General features: G+C 43.4%; 2 protein-coding genes across 3 annotated transcripts in view; both read right to left on the reverse strand.

Moving 5' to 3' along the window:
- The window catches only part of cadpsa (Ca2+-dependent activator protein for secretion a), a 172,378-nt gene that overhangs the window by 101,360 nt on the left and 48,810 nt on the right, over positions 1-22,208 (reverse strand). For both annotated transcript variants that reach the window (XM_056437051.1, XM_056437050.1), the window contains exons 7-9: positions 11,751-11,862; positions 11,529-11,668; positions 339-405 (exon numbers count right to left, since the gene is read on the reverse strand). In XM_056437051.1, the coding sequence (XP_056293026.1) occupies positions 339-405; positions 11,529-11,668; positions 11,751-11,862 (319 nt within the window). The remainder of the gene's footprint in view (positions 1-338; positions 406-11,528; positions 11,669-11,750; positions 11,863-22,208) is intronic.
- Positions 16,589-20,767, reverse strand: LOC130208112 (uncharacterized). The gene is made up of 9 exons (XM_056437054.1): positions 19,889-20,767; positions 19,587-19,678; positions 19,113-19,484; positions 18,629-18,902; positions 18,374-18,510; positions 18,179-18,274; positions 17,887-18,003; positions 17,641-17,798; positions 16,589-17,528 (listed from the first exon to the last, which is right to left on the reverse strand). The coding sequence occupies exons 1-9, from the start codon at positions 20,040-20,042 to the stop codon at positions 16,922-16,924; spliced, it is 2,007 nt and encodes a 668-aa protein (XP_056293029.1). The 5' UTR covers positions 20,043-20,767; the 3' UTR covers positions 16,589-16,921.

A 22,208-nucleotide genomic window follows, 5' to 3' on the forward strand; every position in this document is an offset into this window, starting at 1 on the left:
TTGACTTGGGTCTCGAGCATACCGTACACTCCAAATGGAAGGCATAGACACTATGCCTCATTTCAAACTATTTCAATCTCTCTTCTTTTTTTTTATTGCATCAAACAAATGTCAAAATATAAATTTATAAATCTGAAGCTCTTAGGTTGAGAGCACCAAGGTGTGCTGCTAACATGATCATACAAATACATGACTGAGTGGGAACCTAAAAACTAGAGATCTTTTTGCCATAAACCGCCGAGCCCACTGGATGTAGGGCACCATTCAATGTGTTAGTTGTGTTTTACAGGAGAGAACATGCATTCCTGTGAGATCTGGACTCTCCTATCTGTGCTTACCTGAACCAGCACGAAGAACCTTTTCTTCCATCTTTTCCACACGTTTTTGCCGATGGCCCAAAGGTACCTGTGAGATATAAGAAACAATAATTTTAAAAAATCATTTAGAAAACTATAACTTTTCCAGAGATTTCTCAGTGTGCCTTTTATGCATCCGTTTTAAATGAAGTGGAACATGTTGGCTTCTGTCAATACTGCCAGGTAATACCAACAGTGATAATGTGGAGCATCACTGACCTCTCCTGGTTAAATGTCATCACTGCAACCAGACACATCACAGTGATACGTCTCATTGTTCTTGTCCTTCTCCATTGTTTTATGTCTGAGCTGACAGACCTGTCTTCGGACAGATAGCATAGCAGGAAACGCACAGTACTGTAACTAATGACTCCAGCCATGGCACTGTTCTGCCTGTACATCATCTGGTAGTTAGAGACCTCGAACTAGGACAACTAAAGTGTAAATAGTTCATTACATCAGTGTCTGTGTCAGACAGGTCAAATGAATAGCAGACATTTAGAGAAGACTTTGGGCCAAAAAGTAATGAATCAGTTTGAACTTGACCAGCAGGGTAGGCTGGTTCCCACACATTTAAAGTGCACTGTGAATTAGGCTTTCGAGGGAAATTCATCTTGTCGTGGATTACAGCAGTTCAAGTGTTTTGTTTAAATCAGTGGTCCCCAAACTACGGCCACATTTGGACCGGCCCCCTGAACAATACCAGAGACGCGTTCCGATTTATTCTTTTTTTCACCTGGCCCGCTGCCGTTGAGATTGCAGTGAGACGCGGAGAAAATGAGAAGTGGTGCTCTTCGCAATAAAACATCTTTGATGGGACGTGTCGCGTCTCGGCCAATCAGCGTTCAGATGTCCACAGCGTTTGGGAAGTTAGGTTAGCTTGAATGTTAGTCTGCTACATCTGCTGCTGTCACATTGCACGGTGTAGCGATGCTAACAAAGTACCCGTACGTTAAAAACGATGTGATTTAGCATATTTTTAGTATCGATACTTCATTAAAAATATGGCCCTCCAGCAGACAAGGGAAACGTTATGTGGCCCTCTCAGGAAAAAGTTTGGGGACCCCTGGTTTAAATTTACAATCTTAACCATTTCTTTCAAACTGCTTTAAACCGCGACCGTGAGCTGAACTGAAAAAGGTTGCCCTTGGGACATAACTGGTCGTGCAGTTTCGTTGTACGGAGCTTTCTTTTGTAGGACACGGGGTTACAAGCCGACGTGTAATGGCATAAAAAACTGCATTGCACCACAATAGTGATAAAGAGCTTTGATTTAACCAATGATTTAGCTTCGATAGCAATACGTTTGACTATATTTTATGAGAGTATGGTTTTGAACAAATACTTTGATGATATTACATTTAATTTAGCTTCAGCGTTTATCCAACGCATCTCACAATAATACACTGTAGACACAGCTACCATCATAGTTACTTTAAGGCTAAGCGTGAAGACTTTCAGAGACCATTAATGATATTTTTGAGAAGTTTTGAAGATGACTGATGTGGACATAAGGACTCACCATGTAGAGTAAATGGTGAATAGGCTTATACGTGTATAGTCTTCCAACTACTCAAAGCACTTTATCACTAAATTCATTAACATCAACAACCTGGGGGCGACTGTGGCTCAGTGGTAGAGCAATCAGAGCTAGTCCACATCGATGTGTCCTTGGGCAAGACACTTAACCCCAAGTTGCTCCCGCAGGCTCTTCCTGCAGTGTGTGTGAATGATTAGTCCTGATGGGCAGGTGGCACCTTGCATGGTAGCCCCTCCTATCAGTGTATGAATGGGTGTGAATGGTTAAATAATGACATGGAGTGTTAAAGAGCTCCGAGAGGTCAGAAGACTAGAAAAACATGGATATAAAGTTATTATTTTCTAATCACCATTTTTCTAATTTACTTAAAATCAGTATTTTTGGTATCTCTAGAAACATTGAGATCTACATGCATTTACACAAGTAATAAAGTAAAAGACTAATATTTGAAACAATAGAATATCCAGTGATATGAGTAGTTTTGCCAACTACAGAGAACTACTTCAGTGATCTTCTTATGATATCTCCTTAAATCTGATATGGCGAGCTCAGAGTCTGTCTCGTTATTTCATTCAGAAATACAGAACAATGTGGCAGTCAGCATGCTCTATCTATTATTTCCCTTCTATAAATGCAAGTGTGTACTCTGTAAGAAAGAGATCTGACATGACAACGTGATGCAGACAGAGAAGGACGGGGAGAGGGCTTTTGTTGTAAAAGAACATCCGAGGGTGAGGACCCCAGTTTGATCTGCCTCTGCTGCTCCCGGTCCAGCTGAGGGTCTCCCTGGTGAGCCCGCCTCAGTGTGTCTCAGTGTGCCTTTCCCCTCGGTCCACCCCAGAGCTGCCTCTGCCTGTCGTCCCAAATAATCCATCATCCAGGAGGTGACACATGAGGCCCTGCCTGCTTGCTGTGCAGAGAGTGAGGCCTACAACACTATGCTGGGAGGCAGTGTGGGCGTCTTACAGGGAAGCCCAGCAGCCTCCTCCAAGGCTCCCACAAGAAAGCATATGGAGGGGAGGGAGGGAGAGAAAGCGGACAAGCAGCTTTCAGCTACAGAGAGAGGAGCAATGCTTTAAGGCAGTGTGTGTGTGTGTGTGTGTGTGTGTGTGTGTGTGTGTGTGTGTGTGTGTGTGTGTGTGTGCGTGTCTGTGTGTCTGTGTGTGTAAAGCGCTGCCTTGTGACTCGGGTTGTTACTTCTTTTTCACTGCAGGCTTCAGTGGCGGTTCGTCCATAGGGGGCGCTAGTGCGCCGCCCCTCTTAAAATTTGGAGATGAAAAAAAAAAGAAGAAGAAAAATAAATAAAAAAATCCTGTCAAAAAACATTATATGCCAAATCATTTAAATAGTAAATATACCGTGTTGACGCTAAATGTGTGTGGGAGACCGTAAGCCCCTGTCAACAACCACTTAAGTTAATGTGAAAAATATAATATATCGCCATTATCACGGAGAGAAGCCCTCCCTTTTCGAGGCGCTGTTCTAACGTGTGTGTACGGCATCGATACAACATTTCAGTCGTTTTGGCAATGACCGGCTTCACATTGGCGGATGAAACTGGAATCTTGGTGCGCACAAATGTGCGCACGCGATTGGATTATTCGGCAGATCAGAGACCCGTATGTTCCCTCAGCCCATAGAGCAGTGTTGCCAGGTCCGCGGTATCGGGCCACTTTTGAAGTGTTGCGGGTTGAATTTTTGTCCTTGGTTCGGTAGACCTATTTTGCATGCAAATTACATGAATATCTTTAAATAAAAATCCATATTTTAAATGAAATAATTTATTCATACCCAAATCCTACCAAACTGACTCAAGATCAGCACGTACACACTTTATTCATGATAATATACTGTATAATTACACAAGGCCATTTTAGGACCTAGGTGAAATAACTTGAGGGAAAACTGCTTTTAATGCTGGCAAACTAAACATATGTTGTTACTTTGTAGATTTTACAATACATTTGGCAATGATAGCAATGCTGTTGGACTTTAAAAGCAGTGTATATGGTTTGGCACGGGCATATTTTGAGTTCTGATATTGGGCTGGTTTTTGGGCTGGTTTTGATTGGCCATTGGGCTGGTTTTGTCACACAGACCTGGCAACCCTGCTCACAATGGTTTTATATTGCTGAGGGTGAGTTGAGTGAAAAACGATGTTGCACTATTTTGGCTATATTCTTTTATAAAATTAAACCGTTTATGTTACATACAGTAATGGTCGCAAATACGATCACGGCGTCCAGCTGTCGTGTCATTTAGACCGTCAACATATACGTTTGGTGGCGGTCTCATTGAGCCACTTTGGCACCGTTTGTTTAGCTACATCCGTCGCCCGACGTATATTTTCCTTGTGTAAATTGTGTTTTGCGTGTCTAGGAAGTGGAAGTGCAGAGACAGATCAGAAGGCAAATGTGTGTGTTCTGTTGTCTTCTGCAGGTATGTGTTTCCTTTGTTCAAAGTTAGAATTTTCTCTGTTTCTGCTGAAATGACTCTAGCTCATGTAGTTATTTATTTTGTCCATTAGGGTCTCTGTTTTCCCTTGTATGTTACATGTCATGGTTTTTGATGAGAATTGTTATTATTTAGATTTAATGTGGTCCTGTCTTCCATGGACAATGGTTTTATTTTGCTGAGGGAAGTGGAAGTGCAGAGACAGATCAGAAGGCAAATGTGTGTGTTCTGTTGTCTTCTGCAGAATAAATAAGTGCTGGGAAAATCCACCATCTGAGCCGACTTCTTCCATGCCCGTTCCACATCTGTAACATCTGCTCTGAACCTCTTTCATGTGAGGGTGAAACTCTTTTATTTTGCAAACCTCTAAAACCCAACCCAATGTTTCTTAAAGAATTCTGCTCTGAACCTCTCATGCCCAAAGTTACAGTGTGTTGATAGTTGTTATTGGACAGTGTTGAGCACGCTGTGTTCTTGAAATAAAGCTTTGGTTTTTACAATATTCTACTCAAAACCTCTTTTCTTCTCATTGTTGAGTGCTATTTAAACCGCGTCGCCCAACTGCGCCCCCCCAAAAAAAAAATTCACCAGCCGCCACTGGCAGGCTTACAGTTACTCTACTCACTCATCGGATTCATGTTTCTTCTCTGGTGTGCACAACAACTACTGTATTTAGTTTTCAGTACATACAGTAATATGTTCATGGAATATTTAGTTAAAGATTTAGTTAAATAAGTTATGTCTGATACTGTTATGATAGTATTGAGAATAAACCCATTGCATGCGTGTTGATAGCCTAAATTTACAGCATAATGCAAATTAAAAAAGCTAAATAATCAAGGTAATAGTGTTGTATACTCAGTTTCAAGATTCAAGATTCAAGATGTTTTATTTGTCACATACACACACAGGGTGTGCAGTGAAATGAAAGTGGCAATGCTCAGCAGGAATGTGCAAGGGCAACAAGTACACACTATTTACAATAAAAAACAACCCAATATTTACAGTACAATATTTACGCTAAGTGTGTGTGTGTGCCTAAGAGGGGCAGTTGTGTGGGTCTATGTGGGGGTCCTGGTGAGGTCGGAGTTCACAGTCCTGATGGCCTGAGGAAAGAAACTCCGTCTCAGTCTCTCTGTTCTTGCAGCGTGACTACGGAGGCGCCTGCCTGACCGCAGCAGCTGAAACAGTCTGTTGTTGGGGTGGTGAGGATCCTTCATGATCCTGCCGGCTCTGGTTCTGCACCTCCTGGTGTACAAGTCCTGCAGGGTGGGGAGTGTAGTTCCAATAGTGCGTTCAGCCGAACGCACGACTCTCTGCAGAGCCTTCCTGTCCTGAGCGGAGCAGTTGCCAAACCAGGCTGTGATGCTTCCTGTCAGGACGCTCTCTACAGCTCCAGAGTAGAAGGACTGAAGGATCCTCTGGGAAACTTTAAATTTCCTCAGCTGCCTGAGGTGGTAGAGGCGCTGCCTTGCCTTTCTCACCAGAGTGTCTGTGTTCGTTGACCATGTCAGATCCTCGGTGATGTGGACTCCCAGGTATTTATACCCGCTCACCCTCTCCACAGTAGTCCCGTTAATCCCCAGTGGTGAGTACGTCCTCTGTTGTTGTACCCTCCTAAAGTCCACAATCAGCTCCTTAGTTTTGGTGACATTCATGAGGAGGCTGTTGTCCTGGCACCAGAGTGACAGATCAGCAACTTCCTCCAGGTAGGCCTTCTCGTCGTTGTCGGAGATCAGGCCCACCACCACTGTGTCATCCGCAAACTTGATGATGGTGTTGGAGCTGAACCTGGCCACACAGTCATGTGTGTACAGGGAGTACAGTAGGGGCTGAGGACGCAACCAGGGGGGGATCCTGTGTTCAGGGTGAGGGGGCTGGAGGTGTGTCTGCCCACCCTGACCACCTGTGGCCTGGCGGTCAGGAAGTCCAGGATCCAAGCACACAGGGGGGTGTTCAGTCCCAGCTCAATCAGCTTGCCGGCCAGTCTGGAGGGACTATGGTGTTGAAAGCTGAACTATAATCAATGAACAGCAGTCTCACATAGCTTCCCCTCTGGCTGTCCAGATGAGAGAGTGTGGTGTGCAGTACCTGGGAGACAGCATCATCCGTGGATCTGTTTGGGCGATAAGCAAACTGCAGCGGGTCCATGGAGGAAGGGAGGAAGGCGCAGATGTAGTCCTTTATCAGCCTCTCAAAGCATTTCATGACCACCGAGGTGAGGGCCACCGGTCGGTAGTCATTCATACATGCTGGAGAAGCATTCTTGGGCACAGGGACAATAGTGGATCTCTTGAAGCAGGCGCGGACCACGGACTCAGCCAGGCAGAGGTTGAATATTGTGGTGAACACTGGAGCTAGCTGGTTAGCACAGGTCTTCAGTACTCGCCCAGATATGCCATCTGGACCTGCAGCTTTCCTGGTGTTCACCCTCAACAGAGCCCTCCTCACACTGTGCTCGGTCACAGAGAGTGTGTGTTCATCCCCAGCGGTAGAACTCACCTCGGCTACGCTAACGGTGTTGTTGTTAGCCGGCGAGCTAGCGCTGTTGTTGCTAGCCTCAAACCGTGCATAAAATGAGTTCAGGTCGTCCGCTAGGGATGCGTCGGCATTTACAGTTGGCATAATGAACATGCTATTTATTTGGGTAAAGTTGTGATGCAAAAATAATATTTTGTACAGTTGTGTGTCGAGTTTAAACAAATAGCTCCCTAATTTCAAAATATTTCCAGCTCAATGTGCATGTGCCAGTTAGCTCCGTTTCCCCCACCATTCTACCAGGGTGGCAGCCCGCCCCCCTGAAATCTCCGCCCGCCACCCTGTAATTTTCTCTATCGCGCCAAATTACAGCAGAAGTAATTTAAGGTCCCTTTTCTTAAAGAGCACGTCTTTGTTCTTTTATTAAACTAAACGTCTGTTATTGATCGTCTCTACACAACAGCATGTCATTTCTGTCTCTACGTGTCGCGTTAACACTTCTCGGCTCTCCGTCTCGCGCGCCGCAGAGCTCCGATGCCGGCGTGTCTGCGCGCATCGGGGCGTAGCACACTCCCACTAGCCGGCAGAGAGCGTTGAATATGTCGCGTAAAAAACAAACCGCTATATCTGCATTTTTTAAACGCTCCAACGGTGGAGAAGATGGAACACATCGCTGACCCTAACCCAACAAGGAGCCTGCTGGCTGCCATTGCCCTCACAGTCCCAGTCAGCAGTGTAAACTGTGAGAGGGACTTCTCCACCATGAACAGAGTAATATATACTTTTCACAATGGGATTTGCCGTGTAAGCTATCACTATTTTAAGCAGTGTTGGGCAAGTTACTGAAAATTAGTAATTAGTTATAGTTACTAGTTACTTCTTTTAAAAGTAATTTAATTAATTTACTAGTTACTGTATATCAAAAGTAATTAGTTACTCGGGAAAGTAACTTTTAAGTTACTTTTATGTCTGCTTTTTTAATGTAATGAACAGTACTGAACAGTCAAACACAATAAACATATGTTGTAGACCTATTTATTGCAATCAACAGGGCAACAGGCCTTCAAATCAAGCAGTAGTACAAAAGTCCCTTTTAATACTTAACTTAAGACTAAATAACTGTCTATGTCATTTAACAGTGGTTTTTTACATTAGGCCCAATGAAATAAAAGTGATTGGCCTACAGTATTAACACTAATTAAAAGAGAAAACAAAGGTGCCTTGAGGTGCTGCATATAATTGAGGGGGGGGGGGGTGCTAGTGAGGCGTGTACGTGCTGATCTGGAGTCAGTTTGGTAGGATTTGGGTATAAATATATTATTTCATTTAAAATATGGATTTTTATTTAAAGATATTCATGTAATTTGCATGCAAAATAGGTCTACCCGAACCAGCGGACAAAAAATTCAACCAGCGGCAAAACCGCGGACCTGGCAACACTGGAAGTGGCTGTCAATCACAGTGTGGCACCGTGCGTGCTGGTCGAGGGGGCGTGCCTGTGATTGGCGGAGTAGAGGGGAGGCGGGGTTAACCTGTCGTAAAACGGAAGTTACGGGTGGTTGACGGGTACCGTTGTTGTTGATGTTCGAGCTGCTGAGCTGAGAGGAGCACACTGTCTGTGTTTGTGAATGCCCAATAAAGGGAGGAATAATAACGTCGTCCCGTCTCCGTGTCATCAGTCCATAACGTCCGAGACGTTACATCATTGCGCCACCAAGGTCCTGCGATGTCAGATCAGAAGCAGCTAAAGTCGGCCTAGCTTGTCTTCTTGTCTGCAAGTGTTCATTTTTCACAAAAGAGAGTAACGCGAGTAACAAACTCATTTAAATTTCAGTAACTGTAACTGCGTTAGTTGATTTAAAAAATACTTCGTTACACGCTCGTTACCGCTAAAAGTAGTGGAATTACAAAGTAACGCGTTACTCCCAACACTGATTTTAAGATATCAGCTTTCACTTTTAAAGCCTAACAATTTATGTATTTGCAGGTCAAGACAAACATCCGCAACAGGCTGCAAAGAGACCATCTTGCTGCCTGCCTGCGGATTTCAATTAATGGGCCAGATGTTTCTGACTTTCCTTATCAAGAGGCTCTGGAACTCTTTTTTGAAAAGCACCGAAAAATCCACTGCAGTGACAAAACGTGAACCCATTGTGGTGGTCATGAAAAGAGATTAACACCAAAATATTTCAAGTGTCGGTCGGTCGGTCGGTCGGGTCCCCCCCCTGAAGCTGTAAACCTAGGAGAAACACTGTAGCTAATAAACTAATGTTCATTTATAGGTTCTGGGCATTTCTCAGTCACATAGAGGTCATCAAGGAATGAATATAGATGCCCAGTGGTGTGTGTCCTGATAAGGAGTATTGTTATATATTTTTTAATGTTGATGTAGAATGTAACAACTGCAGAATTACTGTCTTATATAAAGGAGGTTTTATATGTATAAATTGAACAGTTTTTCCAATAGTATGTCAACATGTAAACAGTGTGAATACAGAGTTTTGATAGACTGTTGCTAAATATTAAAAGATATGGTCATAAATGTATTTTGTGTGAAAGCAAAAAAAGAGTGATGCAGAGTTTAGTCAACCAGACACACTGACACACATACTAACATACGTCATTGTACTGAAGACGCTCACTCACCAAGCTCATTCCCTAACCATGACTTTAGAAATAGCCCATAAGCGATGGCAAAAACTGTCAGCAACCCAGACAGAAGTAATAGTAAACCCACTATCACTTAGAACATCTTATGCATTATCAGCTGAACAAATTGATGCGAGAGTGTAGTCTTAACAGGTGTAAAACATGTCATAATACTGAATTCAATAAGTCTTCTGATGCACTCACTGTGTAAGTTGTTTTATTGAATCCATTTAATTATAGTATACCAGCTAGAGAATCCTTCACAGTGAACATCTGGTCTTGCTTCCTGATTGTGAGACAGATGCAAAATGCAGATTCTTTTGAAAAGACAGTTAATGAAATCTAAGAGAAAAAAATAACTAAATACATAAATTATTGATGCTATATGCCATAACAAGTTATATTGCCTTTAAAAACTCATAACTTGAGCATGTATGAGAATGAGTATTATCAGGATTATATTTCACTGTCAACACTATTTTCTTACAATGTTAATTGTTGGTAATTAAGTGAAAATCAGATCACATGGTGTCGATGGGCTCGTACTGGTATGCTGTTGATCAACCAGTCTAACATGTTGCGGAAGCCTTTTCCTCAACAAAGTTGACATATCTAATCTAACATGTTACTGATGTGGAAAATTGAGTTTATGTAGTAACAACTGCAAACCACCAGAGGGAAGCAAAACATTATCTTTTGGGAAAAGCACCTATCGTAAAACTATGAAGTTGCACGTGTAGCTGTTCAGAGGGATTGAACACCCTCTTTGGTTCATAGAAGTTTGGTATGCATTGCTTTATCTCGATCTAGTTAGTTATGCATGTAATAATGCCACATCTCACTCTGTGAATTAAGGATTTTGGACTGTATTTAACATCAGCACTGATTTGGGTATCCACATAAAAGGAGGGACATTTTCCATTTAAGGACAGTACCTTCCGATTTGCCCCTGAAGAGATAACTTTAGATGCAACACCAAGTTGTATCACCCTGATATTTTTGGCTCAGTCTCTCTATCGCTTCATCCTTACAAGTATTATATTTCAATGCCATGACATAATCATCTTTATCCAGTTTTAAATCCCTGAATGGTGTAGTATTGCTACAGTACAGTGACGTGCGGTGAGGTTCATGGTTGGTGAGGCACTGACTCCTTTAGTGTCAGATTTACAAATATATAAACCCAAAAGGGTAGCTTATTCAATTGGCTACTGGTTATTTCATGTCTCATCAGCATTCTCCACACAACACACACACTCACGGTACATATTACAGATACGTAAAGGTAAGAAAAAGTTTGAAGCAAAACTTTTAGCTCCGGCGTTGGTCTACCTGTGTTAATCACGTCCACTTTTGACTGAAAGTCCAGTTTTGAGACATTTTTAAGCTTAGATATATAATCCTCTTCCATGTTGGCGGTCTGACGTAGCAAAATACAAAAACAAACGGACTTGACTAGCCTGGCGCCTCAGCGTAGAAGAAGCAGCAACAAGTACCTGTTGGCTCACGAGCGCCCCCTTCAGTGAGGCAGAGTATTATCTGCCTCACCCTGCGCCTTTTCACTGTGGTTTTATTTACCATCAGCAAAACTAAATATGTCACTTACAAACATTAAACTGAAATGGTTAAAGACCTTAGCCAGACTGTGGAAAATCAGGGCAAATAAACATATCTGCAAATATTATATATATATATGCAGAGATACGGCAACCCGCACGGGCCAATTGCATGCATCAACCCAGCTTGTGATGGATTGCGCAATCAGAGGTGAGGCTCGACTCGTCGCCTCAACTCTCGTTTCATCCTGTATTTGAACAGGAAATAGGCAAATTCAGCGATTTTGACTCTAAAATGTTCGAAATTAGTCATACATAAAGATCGGTGGACAAATATTAATATATATTTGATGTTATCATTATTTTTTTATTTTTTTTACTCATGACAGGTGAGGCGCTGACTTTTTAATCGGATCAAATGGTCCAAAAACCTGCTTCAAATATTTTATCTATCTGAGAGCTGCTACAAGCATTCAAAATCTAACCGTCACTTACCCACAATGCTTCATGTTCTGTGGTTTGTCCATGCGAATGGCCAGCTTGATCCTGAGGTCATTGTCTGGACAGCCTTTGGACACAGTCATCTTGTGGAGCTCAGACTGCTTGGGACTGTTGGGAGTCGGGTGGAGGACAACCTGGGAACAGTCACATCATAAAGATGTGTGTGCGCGCCATCAATATGTAGAATACCAATGTAGCATGACGGTTGTCTCCTACCTTCCCCAGCTCCTTATCTTCCAAAGCCAACACTCCTGTGCTCTCAGTGAACAGCTTCACCTTCACAGCAGGTAGTGGCTGGGTGGTGGTGAAGTCACCCTGGGTACCCCAACTACGCAAAAACAAAACACAAAAATAAATATATGTATAGCGCTATAAAAAGGTAATCAAAGGCACTTTACATGGTCAAAATATAAACAATAAAAATATAAACAGGTGGGAGTACACAACAGTAATTATCAAAACAGCATACTTTTAAATGGATGAGTTTTAAGGTAGGAGCGTGTGGGTGCAGGACGTGAGAAAGGTTTAGAAGGGGTTGAGGTTTGTTAAGGACTTTGTATGTAATGAGGAGAATTCTTAAGTGTCTTCTTTGCTGTAATTAATCCTGGGAATTAATGATACAGCCCTCCAACTGTTGACCAAAACTGATTTAAAAAAAATCTTTTACACTTAAACCTCCATGGACTGTCTGTTTTGATCAGTGGTCCAACCCCCACACCATGGATCGCAGCAATTCAGCAGTTCTCAGCCTCCGGAATTGGCTCCAGTCCATCTGCAGGACCCACAATGTGGGCTTCATTGACAATTGTTTTGGAACCACTCTTCCTATTCTAAGAACGATGGTGTTAATCTCAACAAGCTGTGTCGTCACCTACTTGCGACTAATTTGCACTACGTTGTACAATCCAGTCTGCATGACTGACTATTCACACACATACACACGCACCTGTCAACTCCATACCGTCTGTGGACTCAGCACCGACACACGACCACTCCCGTATTACGTTATCATAACAAAGCACTCACAAAACACTCCATGAAACTTGAACACCTGGTAACTAATCAACAAAAGCGTAATTATCAATGACTTCATGACTGAGAACAACCTTGATATCCACTGTCTCACTGTATCTTGGCAAAAAAACTGAACAACTAATGCACTCAACCAAGCTCCCCCAACTGGATATCATGACCCGGACAAACCACACCCTGATGGCCACCCTGGAGGAATCCCCACTCTTTACTGCCAACACATAAAAAAACAGCCTGACTACCATCCTCAAAACCTCATCTGGTCATTTCAAGTATCCACCGCCATCCCAAACTCAAACCTACCTTCCTCTCGCAAGGATGTCGTATTTATCCTGCAGCTGGACGTTTATAGTGGTGAGGGGTAGGAGAGGGATGCTTCCCTCTGAAGCTGCTGTGAGCTTGGACCAGGGACTAGGGCTCGTGGTGGGATGGAGTGGGGCTGCAAAGCTTTTAGGCTAAGCCCCCGAGACCGTAGCCAGGAATCTTTAGAGACCGTGACCAGAGGATTGGCAGTGCCAGGACAGGGAGCGGTGGCATCATGCACATCATGGTTTTGTCGGTTTGAGCTGGACCAAAGATGATGGTGTCCATGAGCTTTTCGGCATCCTGGATTTTGTTCAGTGTGGATATCCTTTCGCCCAGCTCTATGATTTTATCAGCCAGGGGGGAGCCGCTGACACAGTTGGATTGGGAGGTGACTGAAGCCATAGTAGACGTGACGGACACAGGAGCTCCAACCCGGAGCCCACAACGTAGTTCAGGTTTTAGCTCAGGTGACTGCTGATTCACAAAGGGTCCGGTTTTCCAGTTACGGATTGCAAACAGATGGTATTTGTGGTCATTGTAGCATTAGGTAGCTCCAAAAGGTGGCTTCAACTGAAAGGGTCTAGTACATGCTGTCTGACATTATACGCCTAGTTTAATATACATGCTCTAAAAAGATGCAAGTGTGGCTAAAACTGGATTAAAATGAATGTTTGTGAAAAAGCAAAGCAGAGACTGCAGTTGTAAACATCAAACTGAAGCTAAGCTAAATAGAAAGCAACAATGTCTGTGTATGATTGCTTATGTTTGCAAATGTGAGGTCCGTCTCCACACATCATCATTCTGCTATAGTGGGAAAAAACACTCTATAATATCTTAACATAACAAGCCTTGGTATCTCATAACTGACATAACTCAAACTGTCTAGAACTGAATATGAGATAGTCACTTGCCATCTTTCCCTGAACACTAGAAGACTCTAAAGTGGTAATCATTTGTAATTAGCTGAGATTAATTTGATCATGTTGGCACTCAGATGTGAAATGAGTAGATACTGTAGCCTCCTAAAACTCTTACTGTGACTGAACAAAATGTACCTGTAATGTTCCTGCAGGGAACAGATTAACATTTAAAGTAGCTATAAGTGAAGGAGACAATACCTTGCAATATTCCTTTAATATTCCTATCGGGACTTATAATGTGCCTGTGTCAACAGTTAGAGACAACAGTACACAGCACTATGTCCGCTAAATATCTAGAGTTACCGAAAAGGACAATGGTTATGTAGTAACACAAGACAAATAACAAAGGATAACTAAAATATTAATTTTGTAACGGAAACTTTTCTAAGATCCAACATATAGTATTCCATCACGAAACGGTCTCAAACAGCACATCATAACAATAAAGAACACAGCAAACAAATTGATCCCATCGACTACGGTGATGTAATCATCGTAACGTCACCGATTGGTTTGTGGGCATGGCTTTGTTTGCCATTGAGGTTGTCGCAAACATTTTTTGCAACCACAAGTGACAGTGTTGAGCACAACCGAACGCTGAATAAAACATTTAGAAAAACCAAAATGTTACAATTAACTTCCATGAACTGAAAACACAATATGGAAGAGTTAAAGACCAAAACACAGACAATTCCCAGGCCAGAATGAGGCCATAAACTCATGTTTACTGTCAGTCGGGTTTTGATATATTTCTGTATTATTTTTAATTTGACCGTCTCTTGTGTTCTCTGTTCTCTTTACTTCCTGTCCTTGAGATAGTCTGCCAGACCTCTAATTGAATCCTCCTGTGTCTAATCACCTGCACCTTCCCATTGTATTTAAACCCTGTTTGTTTTCTGCTGCATTGTTGGTTGGTCTTTTTTCATTCCCTGTGATTTCCCCGCTGCTTTAGACTGTTCCTTACTGCAAATAAAGATACATCACACCACACCGGTTTTCAGCATTTGGGTCTACTCCTTGTTACTCCTTTTGGCCATCCATCTGGGCAAAATAAACCAACCAGTACGGACCCGGCCCTAAACACATTTTTTTACACCAGCCTGGCTTTGGGTTGTCCCCGTAGTCTCGGGCAAGGCTTTCGCCTCCCCAGTCCCTGAGTCGATGGTCCAAACTTCCTGGCCACGGTGGCGGCTAGATTTAGCTGCCATCTCCAAGTCGCATCCAACCCTGGTTCCTGTGGCCACCTCCGAGCTGCAGCCAACCCTGGTTCCCTCTACCGCCTCTCTGCCACGGCCAAACCCGGTCTCGGCTGCTACCTACGTCTGTCGTAAATTACTTCACACCGGTTTTCGGCATTTGGGTCCATCCCATGTTCCTACTTTTGGCCGCTAACATCCGCCATGACAGTTTACTAAGGTAATGAATTAAGAGAGACAGACTACATTTAAACAAACAGGAGTGACCCCCTGCTGGACATTAGAGAGAATGCAGGTTTATGGCACTTCTGCATTGGCTCCACTTTTCAAACACGGCAGTTGCTGCCCGATTGTTCCCAATGTATATCTAGCGTAACAGTGAAATTGTATGACGTAAACTTAATTGCATTCATTAGTTATGACCACTAGTCGGTGCTGTTCGGGCGTCTGCAGGTGATAGGGTAAAGTGAAGGGAGAAGGAGAGGGGAGAGAGAAGAGTTGGTGGACTTGGCGGTACGGCCGGTTGGACTGATTTATTCCTGCTCATCCACCTACATCCTTTACACGAGCTCAATTGTATCACAATTCAGTGTTAAAATGACTTGTTTCTCCAAATAAAATAAGACCATACCCACAAACTGCAGTGTGTTTTGGGAAAGAGTCCATCTTACCTCATGTCTGCTAGAACACAAAGCTGTATTTTTGTGGCACTCCTGCAACCAATTGACAGAAACTAGAATCTTGACTACTGTGTTGGTCATTTCTTTCTCTCTTACTCCCCTCTAGCTAGTGTACGAATAATACAGCGTTAACTATTAAACAGTAACAAACAAGACTGAAGCCAGAGAAACAGGAAGTGTAAGTGATGAGACTATGAATGAATGAATGGCTACCACGGTGACGAGATGTGACCCGTGACATTACACCTGACACCAAAGCATCGTTACTTTTATTGGTGCTTAATTATGGAAATAAGTATGCAAGTTATGAGGAGGCAAGCTGATTTGTCACCGTGGTGAATCGTGAAATTAAATGCTTGTCCAAACACTGTTGAGGGAACATACTTTGACATTTTCATCCATGTACTTACACAAGCATAGTGGTTCTACTGTGTTACCCACAAATTGCCTGGCACTCAACCTAAATGCTGTGGAGTATGTTCATTGAGCACCAACCTGGACTGATAAGTTGAATGAAGCTATGGACAAATTCTGTATATGATTAGATGGTGCATTAAAAACCATACAATTCACACCTGTCCTACATGTACAGCACACTACATAGAGCAGGGGTCGGGAACCTATGGCTCGCGAGCCATATATGGCTCTTCCGGTGACGGCATATGCAGGCATGAAAACGGGTCAGGGTTGAAAAAGGTGAGAAGGATATTCCCATCAGCACCCCCCCCCCCCCCCCCCCCGAGACGAAAATTTTCGGATATCAGTCAGAGAGTTGTTGACGCGCGGGGGGGGGGTGCTAGTGACTTTTTCTTTGCCCCCTCCCTGAACCAATTCTGCTAAACTACAAGCACAATTCCTGCTTTACACTCAATTTACAGTTCTAAAACACACTTTTTAAAAAACACTAAACACAATTCTCTGCATTTGGCACAATTTTATTTATTCTAAATTCTAAAGTCAATTGCCCTACTATGCACACTGACTCATCACATGGGCAAACACCTGTCACACAGTGTTACAATTAGCAATCAGAGCTTTAGCATAAAAGGGCAACAGGTGAGCTCTTCTGTTTTGGAGCAATGGATGCCAACATTAGAAACAGAGGCAGAGCCAGAGGAGTTAGAGTAATAATAGAAAACAATGAAATATTTCAAAATATTGATAGGGTAAATTTATCAACACTGGACCGTGTCTTGCGCAGAAATAATCTGAGGATGAAATCGAGAAAAACTGTAAGATTACAGTTCGTATTATCATTTTCTTTTCTCTGTCACCAGTGTCTCCATGGCCCGCTTCCGCTGTTTGGCCACATGTCTCAGCCTCGCCCTTTTCTCTTCTTCAGCATTCTGCTTCTTGGCCTGCTGAGCACTGCCAGATGCTTGGGAGCCATACTTGATCTGCTGCTGCTGCTTTTTTTCCCGATTCATCTTCTGCTGGCGTTTGTATGTGGCTGCTGCCGAGTTGATGTTCTTACATAGAGTTCTGTCCACCTCCCCAAACTTCACATTGTCCCTTCTGAAGAGCTGCATGGCTGTCTTCCCCCTGGACTGCAGGGTGTATTTGACAGTCTGGATTGCATTAAATGTCGGTACATTCATGTTGCCACTCCTTTGGTCAATTACGTCATTCATCAGACTAAAAGACGACTCAACTCTTGGTCCGTGAAAGATGGAGAGGCAACATTTAACCATTGCACTCAGGGAGGGGTACTTATCTGGCTGGTCAAAGACATGACCCCACCACTCCACAATGCTCTCTCCCTCCTTGAAACTGGGGCTGGTCAGGTCAACACTAAACCGCACAAGTTCTCGCTGGATGTCCTGGTCTGCTGGCAAGAGGTGCCTCAGCATACCACTCAGCCTGCCAAGAAATGGATGAGAATTTGAAATCAGTGTAAGGACACATGGTAACAAAAAACCTAAACACCTGGTAATATGGCAACAAAATAAAAAAATGTAAATGTTATTCTTACCTCTTCAACTGGATGGTTGCCTGTGAGTGGCCTCTCAGAAGAGGGTCCAGAGCGGACAGGGCTGTCAGAGTCGGACTGGCCAAGGGGAGCTTCTTCTGGAGGTACACTGCAGTGGTGATGTAAGCTTTCCTGACGTCTGCTAGGAATGGAACCAATAGCTGACACAAAACACCAAAAACTGACAATTATTTTAAGTCTCAAAAACAATTGAGAAAAAAGGTCATGCAGGTGATGCAGGGTACTTGCAGCATGTTTGGGTTTCTGGCTCCTGAACGCATCAGCCTCCTGTCCCACATAGACGTCCTTAGAGGGCAGCAGCATATGTTCCTCCAGGACCATCTCCCTCAGAGCCCTGGGAGACAGCTGTGTAAGGCAAGTCATTAATAGGGGTAATAACTTAAGTGCCTTTCAAAAGACCACAGGTTACTTTACAAAAAATGAAACACTCAACTGACAGCACAGAAACAGAATAGTACAAATAGAGATAAAATCAATATACTAATGTCGGCAGAGATGGGTGTAAGAATGAGTTAATTACCTGAGTAATGTGTTCGGCCTTCATGAAGCAAGCCAGGAAGGCCAGGAACAGCTCAAGCTGCCGATCATGGAGTTTGTGAGCCAATGTCTGGCTACCCTATGAATGTAAAACAAATGTATTTGATTTATTGCGAACATTGGATGTGCATGCACGTGCAGTCAAGTTGCAGTAATTCCAAGGACAACTAACACCCACCTGGAAAACCATGACATACTCCTTGAGAATAGCCAGCACACCCATGTAGATGCTGAGCCGTAGGACTGTTGTCGTCTCCTCATGCCACAGCTTCTGACATACCCTCTTTTTTCTCTCACGGCCTTGTGGAGTCATGCCTGTGAAAGATGAATTAATGTAAGTGTAAAACATAATACATATTCCTCCTCATTAGTAACTTCATAACAAGTATAAGTGCTCATTATTATAAGGGATTGGAACATCAAGTCTCAGCACCTTTCCTGTTGAGTTCCTCCTGAACTACCTTGATCCTGGCTCTTGCCGCCTGGTTGACGTGGTACTTTATGTACATGAGTTCCAAAGGCTCCCTATACAGCTCCTTATCTGCAGTGGAGAGGTAGCCATAATAGAGGACTTTGTATGCAGGCATCATGGCATGGGTTGCCATGCTGGCATCGTATGCAGACAGCCAGCGATAAGGAACAAAGCCCCTCTGTGGGCTGGAGGTGGGGAGATTTAGAATCATAGCGATCTCCTTTAGGTACATCACCTGACAAAGGACAGAAAAAGATTTTCAAAGAAACACATAGACATTCTACACATTTCATAGTTTTACCACAGTACAGTAGGGTCGTGGTCTAGACTAGAGCAGACAAATTCAGGTTATACCAAATTCCCATAGGTGGCGTGTGCGACTGTGAGTGCTCAACAAAGGGGGGTAAAGCGCTCTGGTGTCAAATGTGCTTGGCATTTTGTTTACCTGGTCTGGACTCCACTGATGGTCAACCTGGAGATCACTGAACAGCTTCTCTAAGTAGCTGTCAAAGGGCTCTGAGAACTTTTTTGCCGCATTGTGCATATGATGACACAAGTCCCCATCAACATCGAGCAGGTTGGGACAGTATTGGTGCATCCTGGTCTCGAGGCCAGTCTTGCTGCCCCTCATCACAGCACACGAGTCCATCAGCATACTCACAAGGTTATTCCACGGGATGTTATTTTTCTCAAAGAACTCACAGAGCAACTTCTCTAAAGAAGCAGCATTCACCTTCACAATCTCCAAGGACCCCAAATGCTCCACTATCACCTTCCTCAAGTCTGCATGATAGTAACAAACAAGCATGGTGAGGACCTACAACATAAAAAGGTTTATTAGCCATGCAACATTTTACAGGGCATACACAGAAGCAAAACCAGAAGGACTTTGATTGCAATAGTTTAATATGAGACCAACCTTTTTGTTGTTGTTGGAGGTACTCTCGTCTAAATTTAACGAAAAGGGAAATCTCTTCATGTTTGAAAAGGTCCTTTCAGAGTAGGTCCGCCCTACACAAAGTCAGACATATTTGTTAAATCACATGCTTTACCAATTAGATTATTCTAATTGGTACAATATAAATCATACAACAGTAAATTCTGACAACATAGCAGCATATATAGCAACATGGTAGTTTAAGGAAAACATTTTATGTGTGCAGTTCATCAAAATGTAAATTAAAACACTGAAATAATAGCTAAGAAAGAAAATGTAAATACCTAGACCATGGATCATCTTGTATGAAGCTGCCGTGCGTGTCATCTTCATTCCTTGCAAAGCTGTTTTATCCAAGGAAAGGATCTGGGCAAGCTCAACAATTACAGGAGCCTTAGAAAACGGGATGGAATGCTCCGCCAAGGTTCCAAGGACCATTGCCTAGAACACAAATTATGTCATTAATGTAAAGCTAGTGTATTCCATGTTTAGGTGATGTTGCTGCCAGTGACCGGAGCTGATTGTGAATAATAATAAGAATAATAATAATGCATTTTATTTGTAGTGCACTTTACATTGAATAAACAATCTCAAAGTGCTAGTGTACTCTGTCTATGCTGCCTGTGCTGACAAACAAGCCTACAACACCTACCTCTGCAATTGCTATGCGGTTTGTAACTGGTACATGGATCTTTCCCTGGCACTGCTGCCTGATTGTTTCTGGCCCCTGGCATGCTTGACTCTGGCTTGCTGCACTCTGGTTAGCTGATGCTGGAAGTAAGATGCTGGCAAGACTCCGAGTGGAAGCTATCATCTGCACCTTTTTCTGGTGAACTTCCGTCTGGCAGTGAGCTTGCAGAGCATGGCTGCCTTTGGTAGCATAATTTATATCTTTGATGCAGAGAATGCATCTGGCGAATCCCTGCCTGTTGATTTTGGAGAATACATCTCCGAGATGAAAGGACACCTCTTGCCCTTTTTTTTAAACCTTGCCCTCCAGTTTTAGCCAGGACCAGTTCCAGCTGCATTTCAATCCAGCATCCAGCTGTTTAACAATGGCTGCATCCTTCTCCCCTAACACACTCATTCTGCAAAGATAATGTTTGTATTAGTGTTTACTTCTAGTTTAGCCTTATTTAGACCTGCCAACTGTGATAGTATTTTTTCATACCGACGAGGGGGGGAGGGGGGGGAATTGACAACGACTAATAGGGGACAAGTCATTAAATACTCGTCATGCATTATATAGCGCTCCCCTGGAGTTCTGCTGTGAGGAGCCACTTATCAGCCAATCAAAAAAAGAAATGGACTACACAATAGCCAATCAGAAAAAAAACGTATCTGTTGTATCTGGGTAAGATTTAATCCAATTTCGCGCGACTGATATCCGAAAGTTTCGTGTGTGGGGGGGGGGGGGGGGGGGGGATATGTCACTCTTGTCCGTCTTCAAAACTTGAGAGCCCTGCAGCGTAATTCAAAATGCGTATCAGGTTGGCAGGTCTGCTTATTGATAGAACGGTGGACCACTTTACCTTCTGCCTTGTCAGTCCCCTCACCTCAAAATCTCCCTCCTCAAAAACGGTAGCGTTGGCTAATAATTTCCCACCGGAACTTTAGCTACCGTTGCGTTCTCTCCTGCTGTGTTAAATGACTTAATTCATCAAGATGTAGCTAACGTTAGCGAAGTCTGTGTAAACAAAGCTCCTGGGTAACTTAACTTAGATATACCAGAAAATATTGAAAAATATTGAAACCATCACTCACCCAATTCAGTTAGGTAAATCGCCGAGGGTTCTTTGGTTCTGCTTTCAGCTTCTGATGCACTGGTGATGCAAGGCTCCTTCTGGCACGCGCACCTGCTCGCAATTGGCGGTTTACTGAATCTCGCGCTCCCTTCTGGCACGCGCAACTGTTCGCAGTTCACTGAATATCTACATCAGTAGATGTAGCGGGCTGACATTCAAGCTAACCCGAACGTTGTCGACATCTTAACGCTGATTGGCCAAGACGCGACACGACCCATCAAAGACGTTTTATTGCGAAGAGCACCACTTTTTCTCCGTGTCCCACTCCAATCTCATAAACGCCGGCCGGCCGGCCAGTTGACCCCCCCCCCAAAAACAAAAACTCTTCGGATCTACACGATTCACGTAGGTCACCTATTTTGGTTTCAAAACGGCGAATTTCGCCGAAAGGTGAGGGATTCTCATGCCTGCATATGGCTCCCAGACAATTTTGAGTTGAAAAAAGAAAAACTCCGCCCGCCACCTTGTAATTTTCTCTATCGCGCCAGATTACAGCATAAGTAATTTAAGGTCCTTTTCTTAAAGACGTCTTTGTTCTTTTATTAAACTAAACGTCTGTTATTGATCGTATCTACACAACAGCATGTCACTCTGTCTCTACGTGTCGCGTTAACACTTCTCGGCTCGCCGTCTCGCGCGCCTCAGAGCTCCGATGCCGGCGTGTGCGTGCATCGGGACCGAGCACAGAAAAAGTCACCTGCACTCCCCCGCCGTACCATCATGCAGCACCAGAAGTCGCATTAAAAGCAAGACATAATTAATTTATTATACGTTAAAAATACTATATGGCTCTTAGTGA

Source organism: Pseudoliparis swirei, chromosome 18, assembly GCF_029220125.1.
Source record: "Pseudoliparis swirei isolate HS2019 ecotype Mariana Trench chromosome 18, NWPU_hadal_v1, whole genome shotgun sequence".
NCBI lineage: Eukaryota > Metazoa > Chordata > Actinopteri > Perciformes > Liparidae > Pseudoliparis > Pseudoliparis swirei.